The following is a 26,184-nucleotide window of genomic DNA, read 5'->3' on the forward strand; positions in this document are numbered from 1 at the left end:
ATGGAAGAGATTTAGGTGGTAACACTTTCCTATCTTTTACCTACATCAGTGTTTTCACATCCAGAATGGTGTTTCAAGGGCCGATCCACTGACTCAGATGGTGCTATTTGCTAGAAACAAATGTGGTTATGCAGGCAGCATACATTTATTAATGTCTTTGGTTTCTGGTATGCCAATGCTGTGTTGGCTTTCTTTGCATTTCTTTGCAATCGTATCTTCTCTTTCCCTTGTAGAACAGTTTTCTGGAAAATAAAGTCTGTGCTCCCGGAAGAATACCTGACCATCTTTAGTGAACAAGCATTGGCATAGCCAATAGGTCTCGCTTTTGGGACCTTATAAGTATTTAGTTATGCATCACAATATCCTTGGTGCAACAACATCAGCTGTTGCATGGCTAAAAACTTATAAGGCCCCAAAAGAATGAAGGGATTCTAGATATCTGAGTTAAGACAAATATTTTCCTGTGCACCTGCATAGGCAACAGATGTTAGTCACGGTAGCATAGGTCACTGGGCAATCTTACTTCCCCTGTGAACTTTTATTTTACAACTTTTTTTTTAATTCAGTTAATCACATTTCCCTTAGCTAAGATCACTCTTCCAGAGCTTTAAAGGCCCCTTTCAGAATTGCTAACTTTTCCGCTGCCGTCTGCTTGATTGGGCACAAGAGGTAGTTATATACCAGGGATGCCAAGATTCCACCGATGATCGGCCCCACCCAGAAGACCTGAAAAAACAGAAAAAACATGTTTTATTCTAAGCAAACTCTCATCTCTTTTTTTAAACCTTCAGTCATAACCACAGTCATCGGCCTTTCTCTTAAGACTACAAATTCATATCCACATCTCTTTGTGTCTGCATATTGATCACAGTCATCTAATTCTCCCTATATTCTTCGTACTCCTTATTGTTTATGGAACTCATTAATTTCTCTTCTCAGCTACCATCAGCCTAACCCATTGGATGTATGTCACTACAACGCGGGATATTACCACGCGTGCCATTACAACGCTGTTTTTACAACGCAAGTCAATACAACGACTTGCGCTGTAAGGGTTGGATAGTGGAATAGTTTAATTTTCTATTCCAACTCCAGCCCACGTTGACAGTAGGGAAGGTGTTGGAATAGAAAATTAAACTATTCCTTTGCCAACAGCGCCCTCCAGCGCAAGCCGTTGAAACGACTTGCGTTGTAAAAGCAGCGTAGTAATGGCAGCGCCTGGTAATGCCCGCGTTGTAAAGGCTGTTCCCCAACCCATTCTTCACTTTTCATCACCTATGATCATTCATCGTTTTTACCCCTTCAGCATCTCTCAATGCAATGGTTACACTTTATTGCATCTAAAGAGGCCAGTTAGGAGGACATACGGGGACTTTAAACATTACTTTCCTTTCAAATCGGATCTGCACCACCTGTCTCTGTCAGAGTCTCCTTTGTTTTTAGACTATACATTGCTGGATCATACATATCAAAGACCTCATACATAATTCAATACCATGTTGAAGCTGCCGAAAAATTTATTTAACACTGTGTTGTACTAGACTACTCTCACCTGTCCACTGTTAGAGGAGTTTGCATGGGCACTCATTTATTACGTCCACAAGTAGGGTGCAAAACTAGTTTACTAGGCCTCATTGACAGCTAAAGAAGTCCGGGGCATATTATCAAGAACTGCGATAAAATTATCGCCGCTTTAGCGGCAGGAAACTGCTGCTAAAACGGCGATAATGGGCTTGATAATATGCCCTTGTGAATTCCCATAGCAGCCCAGGTTAAAACCAGAACCTGGGCTGCTGTGGGAATTCACAAGGACATATTATCAAGCCCATTATCGCCGTTTTAACAGCAGTTTTACTGCCGCTAAAGCGGCGATAATTTTGTCGCAGTTCTTGATAATATGCCCCTATGTTTTTTAGGACTACATGGTGTGCATGGTTTCTCTCTCTGATTCTGTTTTTCGTTATCAGAAAATAGTTGAAAATCTGCTCTGTTCCATGGGGTTGTTTATTGTCACTGTAACAATTAATCCGCTTTGAAGGAAGGTGTGTTCTAATTGTATCTACTGTTGTAACACAAATTGTATCTACTTCTGTAAAAAGTCAAGGACTTTTCCTGATCATGGGGAGGTAGTTAGACAAAATATTGAGTTCAAAATATCAGAAGACAGAAATAACTAAAACAAATAATGTGATGAAAAAATATTGTGATGCCAAAGTATTGTTATAAGGAATATTGGCCTTTGTGTGATATTGTTTTTAAGAATATCATTGTTTTTAATATCGGTTTCAGTAACTGTTGTAAATATATAGTTTTTAATTATTTAAACGTGTTTTAGTCTATATATTCATTGTATGTGCAACTATTGTTTGTATAAGTGTTATTAATTTTTAAAATATAGTTTGCAAGTTTTATAATTTGTTGCTTGTTGTTAGTAATTCATAGTGTCGTAGTGGCTTGTTGGGTTTGTAGGGGGATAGGGTGGGAAGTTAATCAAATATTAATATATTACCAATAAATTATATATTGTTAATTAATTATCTGATTTATTACTAATTATGTACATTGTTTAATATAGACTTATTTTCATTATATTTTGGATGTGTGCTGCTGGGTTTCAAGAGGTATGAGGTGTAAGGGTAAATAAGAAATAATTACTTAACAATTAATTATTAATTGTTATTTCTTTATTTAATTGTTCATTAACTATGTAAAATGTTTAATACTGATTTATTTTAATGAGATTTTAGGTGCAGGCTGCTAGGCTTGCAGGTGTCTAGGTTGGGAAGCTGTAAAATTAAATATTATAAAATGTAATGTTATGGGCCTTATTACGATGAGGCTCAGAACGCCTACGACCACAATGCATGCGGTCAAAACTGAAACCAGCCTGTCATTCTGGGTGGCTTTCAACAGGCTCATGGAGCCTGTCGGCCCGTCAGAGACCGGCATATAATCCCAATGGATGGTATTTCTGCCATTGGGATTATGATGCTCGGTTTCAATGCCGGTCTTTCCGACATGGAAAGCTTGTCGGAAAGCGAGATTGGCAGCTCCTAGCAAGGCACCTTTTACTTTACGACCTCCAGTTGGGGGCCCCCACCTTGAGGTGCCTGCCAGAGAGTGCAGGGATTAACAGGCTCTAAAATTTCTCAATGGAAACTTGTACTATAGCTGGTATACGGTTGCAGCACAAGCTCCCATTCAGTGGAGGAGTGTGGCTCAATGGTTAGAGCGGCAGACCCTGATGCAGAGTTCTGGCCAGGGACCAGGGTTTGATTCTCGCCTCGACGGGGTCTTGGGCTCAATTTCCTTAGACCTGTTAATTCTCGCCTCGGTGCCTATTCTAATCCTAGGCAGCACGCTGCAACTCTGGGCAATAGCTTGCTTAGCCTCCACACCGGCCCCAACAGCGCTAAGGATGCCTGGTTTCACCCTGGGGGTGCCCAGGAGTGGATACTTCACAGGGAAAGCCAGGAGGGGTTCCACAGCGGTATGAGTATTAGCGCCAGGAAGCCGAATAGGCGACACCGCAAGATGACCGTCTGGTAACAGTGCGCTCTATAAGTACCATGACATTTACATTTACAGAAATGTGAGTATGCGACCGCACCATGGGCCCGATTAGGATCGCGGTGAATCCGCATCCTCAGGGTTGGCGGAAGCCACCGCCGGCCCGGAGGATGCGGATTCACTGCTGCGGACACCGAAAAAAACCGCCGCCAGATTAGGATGGCTGGGGGGGTCATGTTTCCGTCCGCCGCTTTTCCGCCGCGGTCGCCTTCCGAACGCGGCGGAAAAGCTCTAATATGGTGGCAGTGTCTTTCAGACACCGCCAGCCATATTAGGATGCCGGCGGAGACATGCTTTTCCACGGCGGGTTTTCCGCCATAGAAAAGCATGTGGACATTGGTGCTGGGGGGCCCGTTGCGGGCCCTCAGGGGTGTTGGGGGATGGGGGGTGCACATGGGGGGTACCTATGGTACCCCCCAACATTTACATGCACAAAGCGGCAGGCACCACGCGGTGCCTGCCGCTTTGTGCATGTAAATGTAAAACATGCAATGTTAACATTGCGGCGGGTGCTGCAAGCAGCACCCGCCACAATGTTAAACATACAGGATGTGACCGCCAGGTTGGCGGTCACATCCTAATTTGCACGGAGGGACCGCCGCTGCCCCTGCGGACGGTCCCGCCACCTCTGGGGTGGCGGACGGACGCAGGTCCGTCCGCCATCCTAATCGACCCCATAGTGCGGCCGCTTTGTGATTGTGGTGTCAGTCAGACCAGATACTGCAACGGTATCAGTCAGAGGCAACTCCAACAGATATCGTGATCGAGCCCCAAATGTTATTTGATTACTATGTAAATTAATTAAGCTATCAGTAAAGTGTAATTGTTCCATCATTTAATTTATATTTCTATGTATTTATGTATTTTTAAATGTTGGGGTTTACTTTTTTGGGATGAGTTGGTTGGGAAAAATATATATATATATGTTTATAATAATTTAATTTTGTATGAATTAATTGATCATTTATTTTGTGTATTTTTTTAATTTTACTTTTTTAAACCATTTTTAATGTATTCTATGGTAGGTGTCTGTGAAAGTTGTGCTATGAAATTTCATTTGGATTGCTTTTTATGCATTAATTGAAACTAAATCTGATACTAATTTTTTTTTCTTTTTGGTAGTTAGGGAAGTTGAATTTATTATGTACTTTGATTTTTATCCTTTTATTTATATATATATATATATATATATATATATATATATATATATATATATGTATATATATATACACACACACACACATATAGATATATTTAATGTTAATTAATGCTTAAATTAAGAAGTTTTTTTTCTACATTAATAGTTATTCAAATATGTAATTTGTTTTAAGTGAGGTACTTTCCCTAACCCCTCTGAAGTCCAACACGTTCCTTACTGTTGTGCTGACCGGAGTAGGAATAGTAAATCTAACCCTTCCGAAGTCTAATGCTTTCCTTGTTGGCGCTTAGACTCTGAGTCGGAATTGTAAATGTAACCCCTCAAAGACTAAGGGAAATAGAGACATAGCATGAATCTTTCTTTGGCAACAACTGTTTCATCAATAAATATGATAGGAATTACCAATAGATGTGTGGGCAACTGATGATTATTGTGATGTTGGATCATCATTCTAAAGGTATCAGATGCTTTTTGTCCAGTCCCACTAGAGGATGCTTGTACTCTTCATCTTCATAAGAAGCATAACATGGATCTGAACATATCACCCAGGTGTGCCTCAGTTTGAGTTATTTCTTTACCATGAGCTACATACTCGCTGTGTTTTGATGAGTGCTTTATGCATTTCTGACTCAGTACGTCCATTATCTCATTATGGAAGTTTCCTCTATGCTGCCTTGAGTGTACCCCCTTTTGTTGGTTCCTGTGCCCCAGAATGATGTTCCTTTTTGTCTTGAGCGGCGTGCTTTAGTTCCACTTTGGCTCAATTCTCCCTATATCTGAAAATGAATGCACCACTCTTTCCTGTCCTTGTTCCTCATATGACTCAATAGAAATGCATCTTGGTCTTGTGACTCCAGCATTCCTTCTGTACCCATTTCATAAGGTTCTGTGCTGCATGTGCTTAATGTTGAGTGTTCAATTGTACTCTGGTGATTGCCTGTCTGTGGACAGCCAGTGAGTTATTGATACTTGTATGCCTTTAGTGGAAGCTTACCCAGTGGTTTGTGAATCGTTTCACAATTACTGCAGGGGAGAAGGACCGAACCGGGTTCATGGAGCAACCAGTGTAGTATATCTGGGGAGACAACAGGTAAACATCATAAATTTCTCTTGCATGCTAAAAAAAACAGCAAGTATGGCAGAATTACATGTTTATTTTTTCACAGATGTCTTCAGCGCTCCATACAACTTACCATGCTTCATGTGAAAAACGTAACAATAACAGGCTCTGTGAACTTTCCTGATTGCAAAGTCTCACAGCTTGTGTTTAGCAAAATAAGAGGTTAGAGGGGGATTTACATCACTCTATTTTGAAAGTATTTATAGTTATGAACTCATTTTACAACTAGTGGCATACACACCTACTTAAGTACAAAATGCATTACAAACACATATGATTTCTTGTCTTGAAGTGCAGAATTCTTGTGGATCAACTAGTGAGTTCACATGGATTAAGCTCCAACCCAGACAGCATCTTTGCACCTGTCCTCGCTGATCAACATCTGCCATAAAGTAAACCTACTTGAGCCGTAAGAGAATCTTCTGACAGAATTCCATGTAGTGCTCTTTGTGTAGAGACGAAATGACCGCACTGGTAAATGTCTTGCCAGTAGTTGGTCATCTATACCATGGTCTACACAAATAACTCACACTGGATTAACGGCAGAAACAGAGTTACCAGGTGTATCTAGACTTTCCCATTTCTCAGCAAATTCTATGTCAATGTTTACAATTAGGTACAATGGGGTATATTACCAACAACTAGCGATATTTATCGCTAAGTAGGCTTAGCGGCAATATTTTTATTGCTGCGCATCGCCGGATATTATCGCTGAGATAACGTGCTATTAGCAATGTTTACCCCAAAAGCGATATTATTTCCGGTGATAACGGCGGAATCCGTGAATATCGCTGAGAATACAGCGATAGTCACTCATTATCGCTAACAGGGTCTTAACCATTATATCCACCTCCCGTTGGATATAATGGCAAAGAACTGGTCTGAGCAGGTGTTAGTTTTTGGAGATATTCGCACTCAGCGTGAATATTTCCATCGCTACGCCTGCCTTGTTAATAGGCAATAGCGACGTTAGCGACTGCTTTGAGTCGCTAACAGGTTGGGTACGCCCACTTTGAATGTCATTAGTGATTAATATCGCTGACATGCAAAGCGGGCCCCAAACCACTCGCTGTCGCCTACAAGCTGTCGCTAACTGCTGTTAGCGACAGCTTGCTATTAGGGCGATAGAAAACGGCTGCTAAAGCGGCGATAATCACATATCGCCCGCCTTGTTAATATGCCCCAATATTTGTTAGGAATTTTCTTGATAGAGCTCTAGTCAGAGTGCCCCACTGCCACCCGGTTCTCTAACAGAAACCTACAGTGTTCAAACTATAAGATTGGGTCTGAAAAAAACTGTGGTAAATCACATGTGCTTGATTGACCCATAGCCTCAAGGGTGTTAGACAGATACAAAAGAATGGTCATCTCCTTGGAGGCACCCACAATTACCAAAATGTTAGAGTTCCAGATCTTGCTAATATCACTGACCCAGCACAGATGATGGCTACCTAATATCTGGGTAGTAGCTGGGGAGGGGCGCAAACAAGATGGTGATGAAAACGTCTTTTAGTAGAGATCACAGCCTTCACCAAGCAAAACAAGCATTTTCAATGCTGATGTGTATGGATTTAAAATAATGTTGTATGTTAATGTGAAGTATTACAAGTAGTTAGTGTAGGAATATATATGGATTTCTGTAGAAGCTATGAATTTCAGAATAATATTGGTGAGGGTTAAAAGGTCAGGTGACAGTTGGAGTAACAACACATGGAACAGATGGAATGACTCCTGGTGACTATCAGACCTTGGACCCATACCCACTTCTTCCGACTATGCCAGAAACCTTGGAATCATCATTGAAAGCAAGCTCACCATAAAATCAAAGATCAACGGCTTCCCCTCCACCTGCTTCTTCACTCTGCGCCTACTACATAAGATCTTCAAGTGGCTACTCCTTCACACGAAATGCACCATGATGAAGGCCCTCTACACCAGCTGACTGGGCTACTGCAACGTTCTCTACCTAGGAAATGTTGTGCCTCTCCTACAGAGACTTCAGACCATACAGAATGCCACAGCCAGACTCATCCTTGGCCTTCCCTGACAAACCCACATCACACTCCACCTCAGGCAACTCCACTAGCTCGCCGTACAGGAGAAATGCCAAATCAAGCTGCTGACCCACCCACACAGGCTCTACACAAGCAAGGACCCATCTACATTAACCACCTCCTGAACTTCCACCAACCTTTGAGAAGACTACACTCCACCTTGCTCTCACTTGCCCATTCTCGCCACATGTATCAAAGTGAAAGTGGAGGACGCTCCTTCTCCCACATGGTAGCAAAGTCTTGTAACAGCCTCCCCCCACGCAACTCCAACCCATCACCTCACTTTCGAAATTCCAAATGGCCTTCAAGACCTGGCTGTTTAAATAAGCTTCCTGGACCTGCAAGTGCCTAGATACTGTCTTAGGTAATTAGCCACACTTTATAAATCCTGATTAATCAATTCATTGAGTAGTACTGTCATGCCAGATCTAAAAAATCCATGCAGGTCAATGACTGCCCTCCTCCCATCTGGGCTCCTGTTGGAGAAAATCACCATGAATTATATTGTTATCTAAAAAAATTTAATAGCGTGTTTGTGGCCTTGAAAGTTCCTACCTCATGCACCTGGATAAATTAACAAAATGATCACAGCTGTGTGGAAAGCAAGCACTTTTTTTTGTGTGGAAGCACGCGACTCCTGCTCAATCAAAACATGTACTTCTGGTCCCCAACATGTGGGTAGGGTCAAAGCCCCTCCCCTGGTGTTCTTACATATTTGTTTGGCAAAATCTGCCTTGTCAAGCCAAACCAGAATGAGTAAGGAAAGGCAGGCTGTCTGTATGCAACTATGGTGCTGCATTTCGTTAGACTGAAGTCCTGACTCGTTCAGAAGCGGTCGCTCCCCACACGCTCCCTGGTCACTTGGTATCATAGCGCTATTGTGCTCATTGCTGCCATTAACCAATTTGCGCATTGCCCTCATTGCCTGTATTATCATTTGTGGCTGACTGGTAACGTAGCGCTATATTGCATTGCCCTCATTGCTTGTATTATTGTTTGTGGCTGACTGATATCGTAGCGCTATATTGCATTGCCCTCATTGCTTGTATTATTGTTTGTGGCTGACTGATATCATAGCGCTATATTGCATTGCTCGCACTGCTTTTGTAATCATTTGTGCCTGATTGTGCCGGTGCCTCTGCCCATATCTTAGCGACATCCCAGACTGTGCCCCAATCTCGTCCTGTTTCACTTTTGTTTTTGCTGCCATCTTGTTGTTGTGCCTCCTAGCCCGTCTGTCCACCCTGCTCCCGCCTCCCAGCTGCTCCTCCCTCGCTCCGCCCCCCTCCACTCTCCACTTATGACAGATGCATTTGCGTGCAGTGTCCACGCGCAGCGGACGCGCCCTATGCGCGCCAAAGGTAAGCCCGTCTACGCCCGTCCGCGCCCGGACCGCACCCAGCACCAGACCCCCCTGGTCCCCGCACAATCCACTCCACCCGCATAACGTACGACGCCGCAACCCTCTCTGCACTCAACACAGGACGTCTCCCAGACTGCTACCAAGCCGCCCCAGGACACACCCATGGACCCTTCACCTGCCACTCCTGCAAGCTAGACTGCATCAGGACCCACACCAAATCCACAAACGCCAAACAGAACTCCGACACTAACCACCTGAAGTGCATCCTGCTCAACACCCGCTCGGTCCACAAACACGCCACTGAACTATGGAACTTACTTGACACCGCATCGCCGGACGTTGCCTTTCTCACAGAAACCTGGATGAACGCCTCATCAGCGCCCGACATCGCCATAGCCATCCCGGACGGCTACAAGATCATCCGAAAGGACCGCACCAACCAAACAGGAGGAGGCTTTGCCATCGTCCATAAAAACACCATCCGCATCACGACCAGTTCCGACGACAACCTCGCAACCGCCGAACGCCGAACACCTTCACTTCCAGATTCCCACCGACCTTAAGACCATACTCAGAGGCACCCTCATCTACAGACCCCCAGGACCCCGCACACAATTCAGCGAAGACATCGCAGACTTCATCAGCCCACACGCCCTCCCCTCCGAGGACTACATTCTACTAGGAGACCTCAACTTCCACCTAGAAAAGAACAACGACAGCAACACCACCACCCTTCTAGACAACCTCGCCAATCTCGGACTCAAACAACTGGTAAACACCCCCACCCACTACGCCGGACACACGCTCGACCCGATCTTCTCCTCCAGCAAGTACATCTCCTTCAATCACGCCACAGGACTCCATTGGACGGACCACAGCTGTGTTCACTTCAACTACAAAAAAAACACGACCCACCACCACCACCCACAACCAATCCCCCGCAGAAACTGGAACAAAATTACCACCGACCAGCTCTTCACATCGCTTTACCAAAACCCTCCCGCCAAATCATTGGACCCAAATCAAGCAGCCATCAACCTCACACAATGGATCACTCACAGCGCAGACGAATTAGCACCCTTGAGAAACCATCTAACCAAGCAAGGTATCAAAAAAGCCCCCTGGTTCAATGACGACCTTAAGAAATCCAAAAAGATCTGCCGCACCCTCGAGAAAGCCTGGCGAAAAAACCCAACCACTGACAACATGACCACCTTCAAGAACGCCACCCGCAAACACCACCAGCTGATCCGATCCACCAAGAAATCAGCATTTAGGGATCGACTCGACAACAACGCCCACAACCGCAAGGAACTATTCAACATCGTCAAAGAATTTACCAACCCCACCGCCGACACCAACGACATCTCTCCATCTCAAGACCTCTGCGACTCTCTAGCCTCGTTCTTCCACAACAAAATCGCTGACATACATAACAGCTTTGGCGACCAGTCCACCCCCCTCACCTCCAAACCAAAGCCCCCGTCCGACATCCTTTGCGCCTGAAACCCAATCAGCACTGAAGACACCATCCGCTTGATGAACACCATCCACTCCAGATTGCCAACCGACCCATGTCCCCACCACATCTTCAACAAAGCAGACTCCATCATCGCACCCCATCTCCGAGATGTCATCAACTGCTCCCTCAACACTGCTACCTTCCCGGAAAGCTGGAAACATGCCGAACTCAGCGCTCTCCTGAAGAAACCCACAGCAGACCCCACCGAACTTAAGAACTACCGCCCCATTTTGCTCCTCCCATTCCCTGCCAAAGTCATTGAGAAAACCGTCAACAATCAGCTCGCCGCCTTCCTCGAATCTAACGGCTTCCTCGACCCATCACAGTCCGGCTTCCGAGCCAAACACAGAACCGAGACCGCCCTCATCGCAGCCACAGACGACATTCGAACACTACTTGACAACGGAGAAACAGCTGCCCTCATCCTACTGGACCTCTCCGCAGCCTTCGACACAGTCTGCCATAGCACCCTGATACAACGCCTCAGCAACGTCGGGATACAAGGAAAAGCACTGGACTGGATCATCTCATTCCTCGCCGGAAGAACCCAGAAAGTCCGCCTCCCCCTTTCAGATCAGAGGCCACTGAAGTCATCTGCGGCGTACCACAAGGAACTTCACTCAGTCCCACCCTCTTCAACGTATACATGAGTCCCCTCGCATCCATTGCGTGCCAACACAACCTCACCATCATCTCCTACGCAGACGACACCCAGCTGATCCTCTCCCTCACCAAAGACCCAAACACCGCCAAAACCAACCTACACGAAGGGATGCAAGAAGTAGCCGAGTGGATGAAGAATAGCCGTTTAAAACTGAATTCAGACAAAACGGAAGTCCTTATCTTAGGATCATCCCCCTCCGCTTGGGACAACTCATGGTGGCCACCGGCCCTGGGCATCTCACCCAAACCAACGGACCACGCACGTAACCTGGGCTTCATCCTGGACTCCTCCCTCTCGATGACCAGACAAGTCAACGCCATCTCATCATCATGCTTTAACATCCTACGTATGCTCAAAAAAATCTTCCGCTGGATCCCCACCGAAACAAGAAAGACGGTCACCCAAGCACTTGTCACAAGCCGACTGGACTACGGAAACACCCTTTACGCCCGAACAACAGCCAAATTACAGAAAAAACTCCAACGCATTCAGAACGCCTCAGCCAGACTTATCCTAGACATCCCCCGCCAAGCTCACATACCCGGTCACCTGAGAGACCTCCACTGGCTCCCCGTCAACAAGAGAATAACGTTCCGTCTACTCACCCACGCACACAAAGCCCTCTACGACCTAGGACCCAAATACCTCAACACGTGCCTAACCTTCTACACCTCCACCCGCCAACTACGATCGTCCAATCAAGCCCTCGCCGCAATTCCACGCATCCAAAGATCCACCATGGGAGGAAGATCCTTCTCCTACTTAGCGGCCAAGACCTAGAACTCTCTCCCCACCCACCTCCGCCTTACACAGAACCACCTCTCCTTCAGAAAACAACTCAAAACTTGGATATTCGATAAGTAACGCTCCCCCCCCTCCCTCAAGCGCCTTGAGACCCTCTGGGTGAGTAGTGCGCTATACAAATTCTTAATATAGTCAATGTCTCGTGTCTGGTTGTTTAGTCTTGAAAAAAAATTAACATATATTGTATCCAGTGTAGTAATATGTCTTTTTGTTTCCTTACGTGTTAGTACAGAGTTCACTCTATGTTGAAAAACTCACTTTTGATCACTAGATCTTGATAGTCTGTGTTCGTATCATGCCTGGTAATCAGGCTGATCTGAGCTCAATAGCATAGGGCACATTAGAAGGGATGAGTCACTCATTAGCAGAGCCGGAGAAGCGAGCTGGGCAGCGAATCCTTGAACTGATTTTCATGACTGCTGTTGTGATGTCGGTAATTATACAGAAAGGGGAATATTAATGGAAATGAAAAAGATTTGTATTTAGTTTGGTAGGCCTTGTGCTTTTGGAGACTTTAGGGAAACTATGCACATCACTGACATCAACGTTGGCCTTCGGGTGGAATGAGATCGAGATCTTCCTATGCCTTGGCTCTGCCTCATGCTGACACTGCAAAGCTGCCTTATTCCTTCCAAGACTTCAAAGAGAGTCCAAGATTTAACTAGTGCCAGAGTTTTGCGTGTTCCTATTTTTGTCCTTTTAACCGCTTCCGTGCGGCGCCGATTCCGCCCCTGTGCTGGACATTCCAGAATAGGGTGCGGTCGTGATGGAACTATTCGGTCATCAGCACAGCTCAACCGTGACTGATGACGGAATGGTTACGTCACAAGCATCGAAGGGGTTAAAGAAGTGTAAGTGGCACGGGGCATTTACCCCAGCTGTGCATCAGATGGCTTTATAAAAGGCATGCACTAGAAGTTATCACTCAAATCTGTTTTAAGAGACACTTAGGGCCATATTTATTGTTTCTTCGTGCAATGCAACACAGCTAGACACCTTGATGTGAATAGGAGAGGTCAGGAATGCGCCACATCTATGAAGATCTGTGATGCATTCCTGCTCTCTTCTTGTTCTGGTGCACTTTTGGCTGGCTAGCGCCAATGGAGGCACCCTTGCAGCATGGTGCAAGGGTGTATGCATTGGACAAAGGATTATTTTTGTGCAGGAAGGGACACCTTCTTGCACAAAAACAATCCTTGGGGGCTTTTTGCTCTTTCTGCGTGTGTTTCAGAATGTAGCACATGTAGAAAGAGGATAAAATGCAGAGAAATAAAGATATTTTTCCATGTTACTCCTTGCCTGGGAAGGCATAGCATTTTGCCAGATTCCTAAGTCTACCACTCATCGTAAATCTGAGTGGATGTATTGGAACACCCATGCTCCATGTATGGACCGCTTCTCTGGAGCAGAGTCACGTCAGGCAGCAACTTGCGGTACCTTACATTACTCCAGATTCACCAAGCACTGCAGGGCCACGCAAGATGGCCTTACATGGCTTGGTAATTCTCACCTAGGTTTTGTGTCACCTTACGTTACCTTGCGTGTTGCAAGGGTGATGCAGAACTTTGATAAATATGACCCTCCAAGTGGTTGAGACTCAAATAGTGTGATTCACAAATAGCAGAGTTCCAAATAAAAGAGGTTAAAAATAAAAACATCTAGAGGAATTAAGCGAGTCAGATACTTTCTAGCACACACGCACTATAATTTATATATTATAATATTCTCCAACACGTTCTACTTCCATTGAATGTACTCTGGCATGATTTTGGGTTCTGTTCAGGTGCAAAGGTCTTTTAGAATAGAGTCTGTTATTGCATTCTAGTTCTTAAAACAAACAAGCAAGCACAGTACAGTGTCCACACAGCAATAAATGATCTTGAATAATTGAATAATTGACTTGTGGTACAGTAGTTTGAATATCCAGGTTAAAACAAAAGCAAGCTGCAACCCATTTGTACATTTATCCATGTTGGTTGTATGCTGAAATATCTACTACAGGAACATCAAGCTGCTAAAATATTGAAAACCACAATATCAATGCTGGAGTTAAGAAAAGTAAAGAATCTTCACTTACTCATTACCTTCTCAATATTTCAAGCCTCATTATTTTGTACACAGTATTCTGGTAGCACAATATTTGGAAGTCAATATTCAATTGGAGGACATGAATATAGCAGTAAAAATGAAGAGGATCAGACATTCTGTGCAGTTGAAGAGGTGATATATGCCACCATATGCCTGGCTTGCTTACATCACAATTATTGTATGTGATGTAAACAAACAACACTACTGCTATCTTGATACAGTTAATACCAACAGCAATAATACACCTGCTACTAGTTCAAAGAATACTAATCACTCTTCTAGAAAACAAAGTCACACCTCCACCAAAACGCAATCTTTAGACTGTTACTAATAAATGCTCACTTACTCTCTTCCAAAGGTAGGCTAGCCCGGCCTCTACATTCCTTCACACAACCAACAGAAAGTGAATTTATGAATCTTGTTAATGCAAGCAGACCAGCCGGCTTTACTTCTGACCCTTGAACACCACAAATTGTGAAGAACATTCTTTTAACTAACCCTGCAGCCACACAAGTCTGAACAATAATAAACATTTCATTAACTACAGGAGTCTTTCCAGAAGACTCTAATACACTGACTCTCTGAAACCGGTATAGAGGGGGGCTCAATTAGATCGCATCCTACCTTCAAAACAGAACACATTTCTCCTCCAAATCGCACCTCACAAAAGCTGGGGTCCCTCAAGGCTCTCTCGTCTCACCAATGCTTTTCAACATCCACATGAATTTAATACCGGCAGTGATCAATGAATTTCAGCTCACATGCTATAACTACACAGATGACACACAAATGCTTCTTAAGCAGGAAAATCCCAAAGACATTGGTAACTCAAAAAATGTCAGTTGCCTCTGAACCATTGACCAGTGGATGACATGGAGCCATCTCAAATTGAATGCATCAAAAATTGAAATACTTACATGTGGCAATTGGGAAAATGATGACCCCCCCCCCCCTCTGTGCCTGGTCTGATGATCTTGGACCATCTCCTAAGGTATCCAAGGAAGTAAGAAACCTTGGAGTTACCATGGACTCCAAGATATCAATGAATTCCCAAGTGGATAAGTTAGCAAGATCAAGCTCCTTTACTATGAAAATTCTGAAACGCATCTTCTCCCACCTAGGATTTCCACACAAGATCCAAGCCACCATCTCTCTTGTACTGTCTAAACTTGGTTATGCCAATATTCTCTACCACGGATCATCTCTAACAACTGTGAAAAGACTTTAACAAATTCTTCTGCCAGACTACTGCTACATGTAAAGGCACAATCCCACATCTCCCCTGCCTTGAGGGCCGTACATTGGATACTGGTTGCCAGATGATCCACCTTCAAGCTGATTTGTATCTCCCACATAGCAATAAATGGAACAGGACCACTTTTCATCAGAAATAAAATCATCAAATACATACAACAAAGGAACGCCTGCTCAAGATTGGCACCTTGACTCAAAAACCCAGCATGAAAGCAAAAACCCATGGGTGGTACATCTTTCTCTGTTCAAACAGCCAAACTATGGAATTCATTACCCCCAAACATAAGATCCACTGGTAACTATCTTATCTTCAGAAGCTTACTCTAGAGTTTGCTCTTTCCTACATGACCACCATACTCAAAACAGAAATGTTCAGCACATGCCTGTGCATGTACATATGTATAATTTGATTATATGAATGTATTGCGATATGTGCTGTTCTTTGTACAAATATATATAGATATTCTTATAGGTCTGTGTTGTTTAACAAAGTTATATTTTACTTATGGTATATATATATATATATATATATATATATATACCATATGGACGCGCTGAGGCTTACTGCCTGGCGGTGATATTTTATTTTAATTCTTGCCTTATTTCCGAGCTGATTACTAGCTTTTCTGTGTTTTTAATCTTTTCACTCACCCTCTCCTGCTGTGTTATCCCCGCTGGACTCCCCGTTCCACCGCGAGCTGAGTAGAGCTTGATTTGATGTGGAGGGAGCCCATTGGGTGAGACACTTCCTGGTGACTCTGCACTTCCGGTCGGAGGAGGTGAGCGGTCTAGCGCTCCTACCTTCCTCACTTTAAAACCGGACACAGGGGTTGACGCGCGCTGGACGCGCTGAGGCTTACTGCCTGGCGGGGATATTTTATTTTAATTCTTTGCCTTATTTCCGAGCTGATTACTAGCTGTTCTGTGTTTTTAATCTTTTCACTCACCCTCTCCTGCTGTGTTATCCCCGCAGGACTCCCCGTTCCACCGCAAGCTGAGTAGAGCTCGATTGATGTTGAGGGAGCCCATTGGGTGAGACACTTCCTGGTGACTCTGCACTTCCTGTCGGAGGAGGTGAGCGGTCTAGCGCTCCTACCTTACTCACTTTAAAACCCGATGCAGGCGACAACGCGCAGCGGACGCGCCGGCGGCGCGCCAAAGGCAAGCCCGTCTGTGCCCGTCCGCGCCAGACCGGGACCAGGGGCCATTCCCCTTGTCGGACGCCCTTCCACCTGGGTTTACTCTCCTGAGCAGCTTCTTTCCTTACGTGGCCAGGAGCCCACTGATAAGCATTTCTTAACTCTACACGAGTGCTCTGCCTCATTGCAGCATTCCCATTACTTCCCTATCACCGTCACTGCAATGCCTGACACTGATTTTGATTCAAATTCTCTACAAATAACTTCTCCTTCTGGTTGTTTAGGCGCTGGGCAGGAGTGTCAGTCTATTTGGTATTTAAACACTTGCTCGCTGGTTAAACACCAAGCAGAGATTTTTTACCTCTTAGAAACAATTAAACCTGATATACTTTTGCTGTCTGAAACATGGCTTACACTAGAGTCATTCCCTGATATCCTGGCTGCCGTTCCTGATGGCTATTACATCTTCCAGGCAAATCGGCCCCAGGGGAAAACTGGGGGGGGGGGGGGGTGTTGCTGCCATAATCTCCCGCTCCTACAAATTTAACTCTTTTACTATGCTTCCTATACCCTCGGTGGATTATGTAATTTTTAAACTTGAGTCGGACATCTTTACCCTTACATTCGCCCTTTTCTATCCCCCTCGTGGACAGTTGTCTGGCTTCCTTCATTCTTTTGGCAGTATGGCGGCTGAACTGGCGATCAATCACGCTAGAATCCTCATATTAGGGGACTTTAACTATTGGCCCAATGCACAGCATGAAAGCGCCCCCTCTAGGGAGTTCACGGACCTGTTAACTGGTCTTAAGTTCCTTCAGCATATCCATGCTGCTACCCATGTTAAGGGTCCTATCCTGGACCAGTTGTGGTCGTTAAATCAGGATGTCTTAAACCTACAGATCTCCCCATGTGCTTGGTCTGATAATTTTTTTATTTCCTTTACTGTACCTAGAATTTCAGCCATTGACGTTTGTCCTACTACTAGTCCACTCATTCGTAATTGGGGCCAAGTAGACATCCCTTCACTTTGTCTTTCGCTGGCCACCACAACTCCCTCCCCATTGGGGATGTCAGGCTCCCCTTTGTCTGTTCATACCCAGGCTGATAATATTCACACCTGGCTTGCAGACGCTCGGGACACCTTTGCTCCACTAAAGAAGCTTAGGAATAAGCGTCCTCACGATGCTCAGCGTTGGTTTTGCAAGGACTTCACAGACACGAAGCTTGCCCTTCGACAAACCGAGCGCAAGTGGAGATCGGACTATTGTCCTCTTAAGAAACTCACCTTCTTGGCTGCATTGAAAGAATACAAATCAGCTATCCTTGGGGTCAAAACGAAGTATTTTTCGGACACAATTCTTAATTCCTCTAATAAATCAAGGGAGATCTTCACCATAGTTGATGAACTTGCCAAACCTGATCGTATCACGATGACCCCTTCTTCCTCTCAGCATCTTTGTGATTCCCTTAATATTTATATAAATATGATCAAGGCCTCTGGGTAGGGCGAAACGTTATGCTGGCAGGTCACGTTAAAAACAGAATAAATACATTTTTCACCTGCAAATCCTTGGGTCGGCTCTCGTTCCTTCCTCCGGCGGTGTCCCGGTGCATGGTAGATTGCTGGGGGATGGTGGTTCGAGTTTGTTTGATATATATATATATATATATATATATATATATATATATATATATATATATATATATCAAACAATCTATATATATATAGTACCTATGGTTAACACACTTGCAGTTTTTATGTCAGATGCAGTGGGAGTACTAAGGTAGTGATCAGATTTTTATATATATATATAGTACTTATGGTTAACACACTTGCAATTTTTATGTCAGATGCAGTGGGAGTACTAAGGTAGTGATCAGGCTTTTTCAAATCAACTGGAGTATTTGTACAATAATATTATTAGTGATACCAGTCAATCTTGTATACTATCATGCATTTATATTTATAAGAGTGATCACATGACCTGGTTTCAGTATTGGTACTGTTATAAAATGTTTTTTTTTACTTTTTAGCCTTTTTTAACATGCAAATGTTTCATGTTTCATGTGGCCAGTACCCAGTGGTGAACTTCGTTGTACATTTAGTCTGTTTACAGTGTTCATCACTAGTCAGTTGACAGCCTATCCCATGATGGTCTTGGTGGGTTCAAATACCAGTTGGTAACAATGCACTAGCGTTTTTGTGAGCAAGGTGACTGGGATCGCCGCAAAGCGTCTTTCACTTTGCACATAGCAATTCATTGAAAAAAATAAAATAAATATCACCTGCAACGTTGACAGCATTGAAGTGTCCGTTTTCTCCGTGGTTGCCTGAGAAGCAGTTTGGAGCTTAACGCGATATATATAGGTACTACCTACCACCCACACCGCCGACCCAGATGCATTGACATGTTGCATTCTGGGAGTTGGAGTTTGCTTATGGCACGCAACCACCAACAAGTGAGCAGTCACTGCTTGGGGGAGGAGCTCAGTGTTCTCAGCTACACAAAGAGAGAAGCAGGACTATTGGTCTATGTTGATGGGTCCCAGTCAGTGCAGGGCGCTGAGGAAGGCACTAACCAAACGCCTAAATGCATTCACCGCCACTGATTGTTGCACCGATGTAATAAAGAGTCTTCAAAGGATTCCCCTCTGGCCTCTGCTTTTCTTTTTGGAGGAAGGTGTTTTCTATATATTCTGCGCCAGCCAGAAGCGCAGCACAGATGCCCCTGATGCGCAAGTGACCCGGATGACTCTGGCACCGCACTGCTTCGCAGCGCTTTGGAGGCTCGAGGGATCGAGAGAACCGGTGTCCACCACAACGCCCGGGATGGCCAAAGCGGTGAGAGGTATTTTACCTCCGGTAGGGCGTTATGTTGCTGCATAGCTGCCCCCGTTTAATTGCTTCCTGCACAGAAGGGCTACATCAGTACGAGGTTACCCGAGGAGGCGCTTTTGAACTTTGGTGTGATTCCAGGGGCCATTTCACCATAGCCTGCACAGACATTGAAGCTTGTGCCATTCAGGTACTACCACCCACACCGCCGATCCAGATGCATTGACATGTTGCATTCTGGGAGTTGGAGTTTGCTTATGGCGCGCAACCACCAACAGGTGAGCAGACACTGCTTGGGGGAGGAGCTTAGTGTTCTCAGCTACACAGAGAGAAGCAGGACTATTGGTCTATGTTGATGGGACCCAGTCAGTGCAGGGCGCTGAGGAAGGCACTAACCAAACGCCGAAATGCATTCGCCGCCACTGATTGTTGCACCGATGTAATAAAGAGTCTTCAAAGAATTCCCCTCTGGCCTCTGCCTTTCTTTTTGGAGGAAGGTGTTTTCTATATATTCTGTGCCAGCCAGAAGCGCAGCACAGATGGCCCTGATGCGCAAGTGACCCAGATGACTCTGGCACCCCACTGCTTCGCAGCGCTTTGGAGGCTCGAGGGATTGAGAGAACCGGTGTCCGCCACAACGCCCGGGATGGCCAAAGCGGTGAGAGGTATTTTACCTCCGGTAGGGCGTTATGTTGCTGCATAGCTGCCCCCATTTAATTGATTCCTGGACAGAAGGACTGCATCAGTACGAGGGGACCCGAGGAGGTGCTTTTGAACTATGGTGCGATTCCAGGGAGCACTTCACCATAGCCTGTACAGACATTGCAGCTTGTGCCATTCAGGTACTACCACCCACACCGCTGACCCAGATGCATTGACATGTTGTATTCTGGGATTTGGAGTTTGCTTATGGCATGCAACCACCAACAGACACTGCTTGGAGGGGAGCTCAGTGTTCTCAGCTACACAAAGAGAGAAGCAGGACTATTGGTCTATGTTGATGGGTCCCAGTCAGTGCAGGGCGCTGAGGAAGGCACTAACCAAACGCTGAAATGCATTCTCCGACACTGATTGTTGCACCGATGTAATAAAGAATCTTCAAAGGATTCCCCTCTGGCCTCTGCTTTTCTATTTGGAGGAAGGTGTTTTATACATATATATAAAGTGGCGCAGGTTAAACGTAAAGACTTACTGTCTATCAGAAACAGAGAGGATACGGATAAAGAGGAATTTGACACAACTAGAGTAATTCTTACGTTCAATGGGAACTCTAACCAAGTTAAGAAAAGCTTGGTAAAAAATTGGAATATACTGAGGAATGATCCCATCATAGGTGATACTCTTCCATCACGACCAAGCATCACATACAAAAGAGACCGTACTCTTAGAGATCTACTTGTACATAATGACACAGGCACGAGCACAGTTCCAAGGGGTATTAATCTACTTGGCTTCTACCCATGTGGTCATTGGAAAGCGTGTGCAAATAGTCACATGGTGAAGGAATATTGGAATCCGAGCACTAAAACCATACAACAGATTAACCAATTCTTAACTTGTACCACTGTCTTTGTTATATATGCGTTGGTCTGCCCATGTGATTTAATATACATCGGCAGCACAACACATATGGCTAAAAAACGTGTACTGGAGCACACACTTACTATTAGCAATCTGGAATCACAATATCCCATAGCACGCCACTTTGAAAGTCATCATTTCTCTGACCCTAAAAAACTATCATATTACATCATTGAACAGGTTAACTTGGGTCAAAGAGGAGGACATCGTGTACTGAAACTAAGGCAAAAAGTATCTAGACACATTATAGGGCTTTGTACTCGCTATCCGAAAGGCCGTAATATTGATGAGGAAAATAATGTGCATTTACAAGAAGAATAATATCTGCATATTAATGTATTAAACAGAAGTGTAATATTTAAGTGTCATATAAAACTGAAACGATTTCTTCTTTCTCTAACCCTGTTCTGATTGCATTCTTCTTTTCTCTTCTTTTCCACAGATGTAAAGGGAGGGATGTTGTCTCTGGCTCACGACACCAGTACCCTAATCCTTACACTGTGGTAATCTTCTACCACCTAAAACGAAAGTATCTGATTTTAAATTAACGAGTTATGCACTAGTTATAAGTTCATTTATTTTGTTTGTCACTATGTTTAAAAAAAATCATAATTTCCTCCTGGCAGGCTTCACATGTATTGCCGAAATAAGTAAGATCATTGATATGCACGTTCATTATCTCACTAACCAGAGATTTAAATCAAAATATATGATGGATTATGTTCCTATTACCTGTTGAAATTAACAGTTGTTATACCTTCTACAAGGTAATATCTAGGCAACTGGGTCGCCCTAAATTACCGTTCACTGATAGGGTTAATAAAGTGGAATAATCCACTAACCAGGATACTTTTATCCAGCTGGGTTGCGCCAGACCATTAGTCACTATGTTGGACAATGGAGTTGCTCTGTTGAGTGTTGATTCGGAGTTCCACGATTCTGATCGTGTTGGAGTCTTCACCCCCCTTGAGGAGGATTGGCTGGGTCTTTTCTGAGCTTTTAATGACATTGGTGATGCGGCACCTGTCGGCAGATTACTTTGGTATTGATGTTGTGAATCTGTAACCTCAGATACCTTGGCAACGCCGTTTTACGAGAACATAACCCGCATGTTCACGTAATGACGTTTACACGTTAGAACATGGGTCTGTTTGCGAACTCCTATGAATACCCTTACGGGAACTATAAACTCATACTATGATTTATGCAATGAACTTGAGATATTTTGCATATCATTTAAGGCACAGGTATACCTATTGAAAGAAAATAAATTATAATTTTTATTTATACAAATAATAACCATGTATAATTATGTACCTTGATACATTGTCTATCAGAGTATAAGAAACAATCGTATTAAGGATTAACTGGATGCATTTATCATTATATGTATTGATTTTGACTAATCTAAGATGGCGGAACATTAGAGGGCTTGGTCCGCTTTCTATGACGAATGTCAGGATGCTTAAAATGTTTGCACTTGTGGTGACAATTTGTGTGATCAAGCGCTCGGTGGAGCGCGAAACGCGTCACGTTCGGTTTATGAAGGAATAAACCTAACTTATTTGGACATACTGCGTGGACTGTGTTCTTTCCTGGATACCCGAGTGCTCGTAAAGGAACGCCGTTTTTGATGGATATTGTGCCGGTGGCTCCGCCGGAAACGAGCCACCCCTAGTGAAGGCGAAGGGTTGCCAGAAGGAGCGCTCTAATAGCTGAATATAAATAAAGTGCTCCTGTGTCTCTCCCTTCTGGGTCACGTCTCTTTTCTTGTGAAAGAGGTGTAAACTCAGACATTGTGCGCTAAGCCAGGGCGCATTTACGTGTACCCCCGCAGCTGAGGTGGTCTGGACTTGATGGCAAGCTCGGTGGAGCACCTTCTTTTTGATTGCGATAGCAATAATGCCCAGTACCCACCAGGACGCTTGGCTGACAGATGCGGTTAGAGGATATTCATATCCTCTTTTTGGGTGACCGGGATTCCTGCGCCAACCCCCGCAAAGGATACCAGGCGGAGAGGTTGCGGTGGTAATGGAAGGGGGACTCGAGGGGACACTGAACTGCACATTTGCCTCACCTCCCAATGGACTTCGAGGGTTGCGCCTGTCACGGATTCCAACGCCAACGAACTTCACCCCACAGCACTTTCCAATTCCCATGAGGCACAACACTGGGCTTTGTGGGAAGTGTAGTTCCACTACATGGGACTACACAGGATGGCCGTATTACACCTTGGGGGTGGAGCATGGCACCTTCAACAACAGCGTGACAGGACGATTTTTCGCAGCACAAGGAGTAGCTGGAGAGGGGCGCTGAGGAAGGCACGAATTGCCAAAATGCATTCGCCCGAGACTTTTGTCCAATAAAGTGCTCCTGTGTTTCTCCCTTCTAGGTCACGTCTCCTTTCTTGTGGAGGAGGTGTAAACTCATATATATATATATTTATATATATATATATATATATATATATATATATATATATATATATATATATATATATATATATATATATATATATATATATATATATATATATATATATATATATATGTGTGTATATATATATATATATATATATATGTATATATATACATATATATATATATATATATATATATATATGTGTATATATTCATGCTCCTTCCTTGTCCTGTTTGCGAGAAGCACTCAGACACCAACATGAACTGCAAGCATCAGCTCTTTAATCAGGTATGCAGACACCGACCTTCCGATCTGTTTTCACGGCCATAACACCTGCCGACCGGTTTCGAAGTCATCTTCTTTATCAAGGCTTGTGGTGAGATGGAGCACTCTTCAGTTCAGCCCCTTATATTCACGTTATTGCGCGCCCCTTGATGGGCGGATCTATATGATGCTACGCAGCGTGTTTCTGGGAGCTGTAGTTCTGATGGGAAATACATTCCCGCTGATAGTGCAATGTCCCGCTACCAAAGTCATTTCAAAACCCACTGATGGGCCTCAGAGGGCGGGTGCCTCCTTATCCTTTGTTGGTGCCCCGCAGAAAGAGGCCGGCAAAGGTCAACCCCAACGGCCCCCTAGGTTACGGGGTGGTGCGTCCTCGGCGGTAAGGCCACCGCCTAAATATTCATGCTCCTTCCTTGTCCTGTTTGCGAGAAGCACTCAGACACCAACATGAACTGCAAGCATCAGCTCTTTAATCAGGTATGCAGACACCGACCTTCCGATCTGTTTTCACGGCCATAACACCTGCCGACCGGTTTCGAAGTCATCTTCTTTATCAAGGCTTGTGGTGAGATGGAGCACTCTTCAGTTCAGCCCCTTATATTCACGTTATTGCGCGCCCCTTGATGGGCGGATCTATATGATGCTACGCAGCGTGTTTCTGGGAGCTGTCAAAACCCACTGATGGGCCTCAGGCCTGATGGGGTTGACCTTTGCCGGCCTCTTTCTGCGGGGCACCAACAAAGGATAAGGAGGCACCCGCCCTCTGAGGCCCATCAGTGGGTTTTGAAATGACTTTGGTAGCGGGACATTGCACTATCAGCGGGAATGTATTTCCCATCAGAACTACAGCTCCCAGAAACACGCTGCGTAGCATCATATAGATCCGCCCATCAAGGGGCGCGCAATAACGTGAATATAAGGGGCTGAACTGAAGAGTGCTCCATCTCACCACAAGCCTTGATAAAGAAGATGACTTCGAAACCGGTCGGCAGGTGTTATGGCCGTGAAAACAGATCGGAAGGTCGGTGTCTGCATACCTGATTAAAGAGCTGATGCTTGCAGTTCATGTTGGTGTCTGAGTGCTTCTCGCAAACAGGACAAGGAAGGAGCATGAACATTTAGGCGGTGGCCTTACCGCCGAGGACGCACCACCCCGTAACCTAGGGGGCCGTTGGGGTTGACCTTTGCCGGCCTCTTTCTGCGGGGCACCAACAAAGGATAAGGAGGCACCCGCCCTCTGAGGCCCATCAGTGGGTTTTGAAATGACTTTGGTAGCGGGACATTGCACTATCAGCGGGAATGTATTTCCCATCAGAACTACAGCTCCCAGAAACACGCTGCGTAGCATCATATAGATCCGCCCATCAAGGGGCGCGCAATAACGTGAATATAAGGGGCTGAACTGAAGAGTGCTCCATCTCACCACAAGCCTTGATAAAGAAGATGACTTCGAAACCGGTCGGCAGGTGTTATGGCCGTGAAAACAGATCGGAAGGTCGGTGTCTGCATACCTGATTAAAGAGCTGATGCTTGCAGTTCATGTTGGTGTCTGAGTGCTTCTCGCAAACAGGACAAGGAAGGAGCATGAATATTTAGGCGGTGGCCTTACCGCCGAGGACGCACCACCCCGTAACCTAGGGGGCCGTTGGGGTTGACCTTTGCCGGCCTCTTTCTGCGGGGCACCAACAAAGGATAAGGAGGCACCCGCCCTCTGAGGCCCATCAGTGGGTTTTGAAATGACTTTGGTAGCGGGACATTGCACTATCAGCGGGAATGTATTTCCCATCAGAACTACAGCTCCCAGAAACACGCTGCGTAGCATCATATAGATCCGCCCATCAAGGGGCGCGCAATAACGTGAATATAAGGGGCTGAACTGAAGAGTGCTCCATCTCACCACAAGCCTTGATAAAGAAGATGACTTCGAAACCGGTCGGCAGGTGTTATGGCCGTGAAAACAGATCGGAAGGTCGGTGTCTGCATACCTGATTAAAGAGCTGATGCTTGCAGTTCATGTTGGTGTCTGAGTGCTTCTCGCAAACAGGACAAGGAAGGAGCATGAATATTTAGGCGGTGGCCTTACCGCCGAGGACGCACCACCCCGTAACCTAGGGGGCCGTTGGGGTTGACCTTTGCCGGCCTCTTTCTGCGGGGCACCAACAAAGGATAAGGAGGCACCCGCCCTCTGAGGCCCATCAGTGGGTTTTGAAATGACTTTGGTAGCGGGACATTGCACTATCAGCGGGAATGTATTTCCCATCAGAACTACAGCTCCCAGAAACACGCTGCGTAGCATCATATAGATCCGCCCATCAAGGGGCGCG

General features: G+C 45.0%; 1 protein-coding gene across 1 annotated transcript in view; it reads right to left on the minus strand.

The window, feature by feature from the left end:
* Positions 1-591: 591 nt before the first annotated feature.
* LOC144765089 (aquaporin-5-like) overlaps positions 592-26,184 on the minus strand; it is a 125,147-nt gene continuing 99,554 nt past the window's right edge. The window contains exons 3-4 of the mRNA XM_078650312.1: positions 5,724-5,804; positions 592-726 (exon numbers count right to left, since the gene is read on the minus strand). Coding sequence (XP_078506438.1) covers positions 592-726; positions 5,724-5,804 — 216 coding nt within the window. The remainder of the gene's footprint in view (positions 727-5,723; positions 5,805-26,184) is intronic.

The sequence above is a fragment of the Lissotriton helveticus genome, chromosome 1_1 (assembly GCF_964261635.1).
Source record: "Lissotriton helveticus chromosome 1_1, aLisHel1.1, whole genome shotgun sequence".
Lineage (NCBI taxonomy): Eukaryota > Metazoa > Chordata > Amphibia > Caudata > Salamandridae > Lissotriton > Lissotriton helveticus.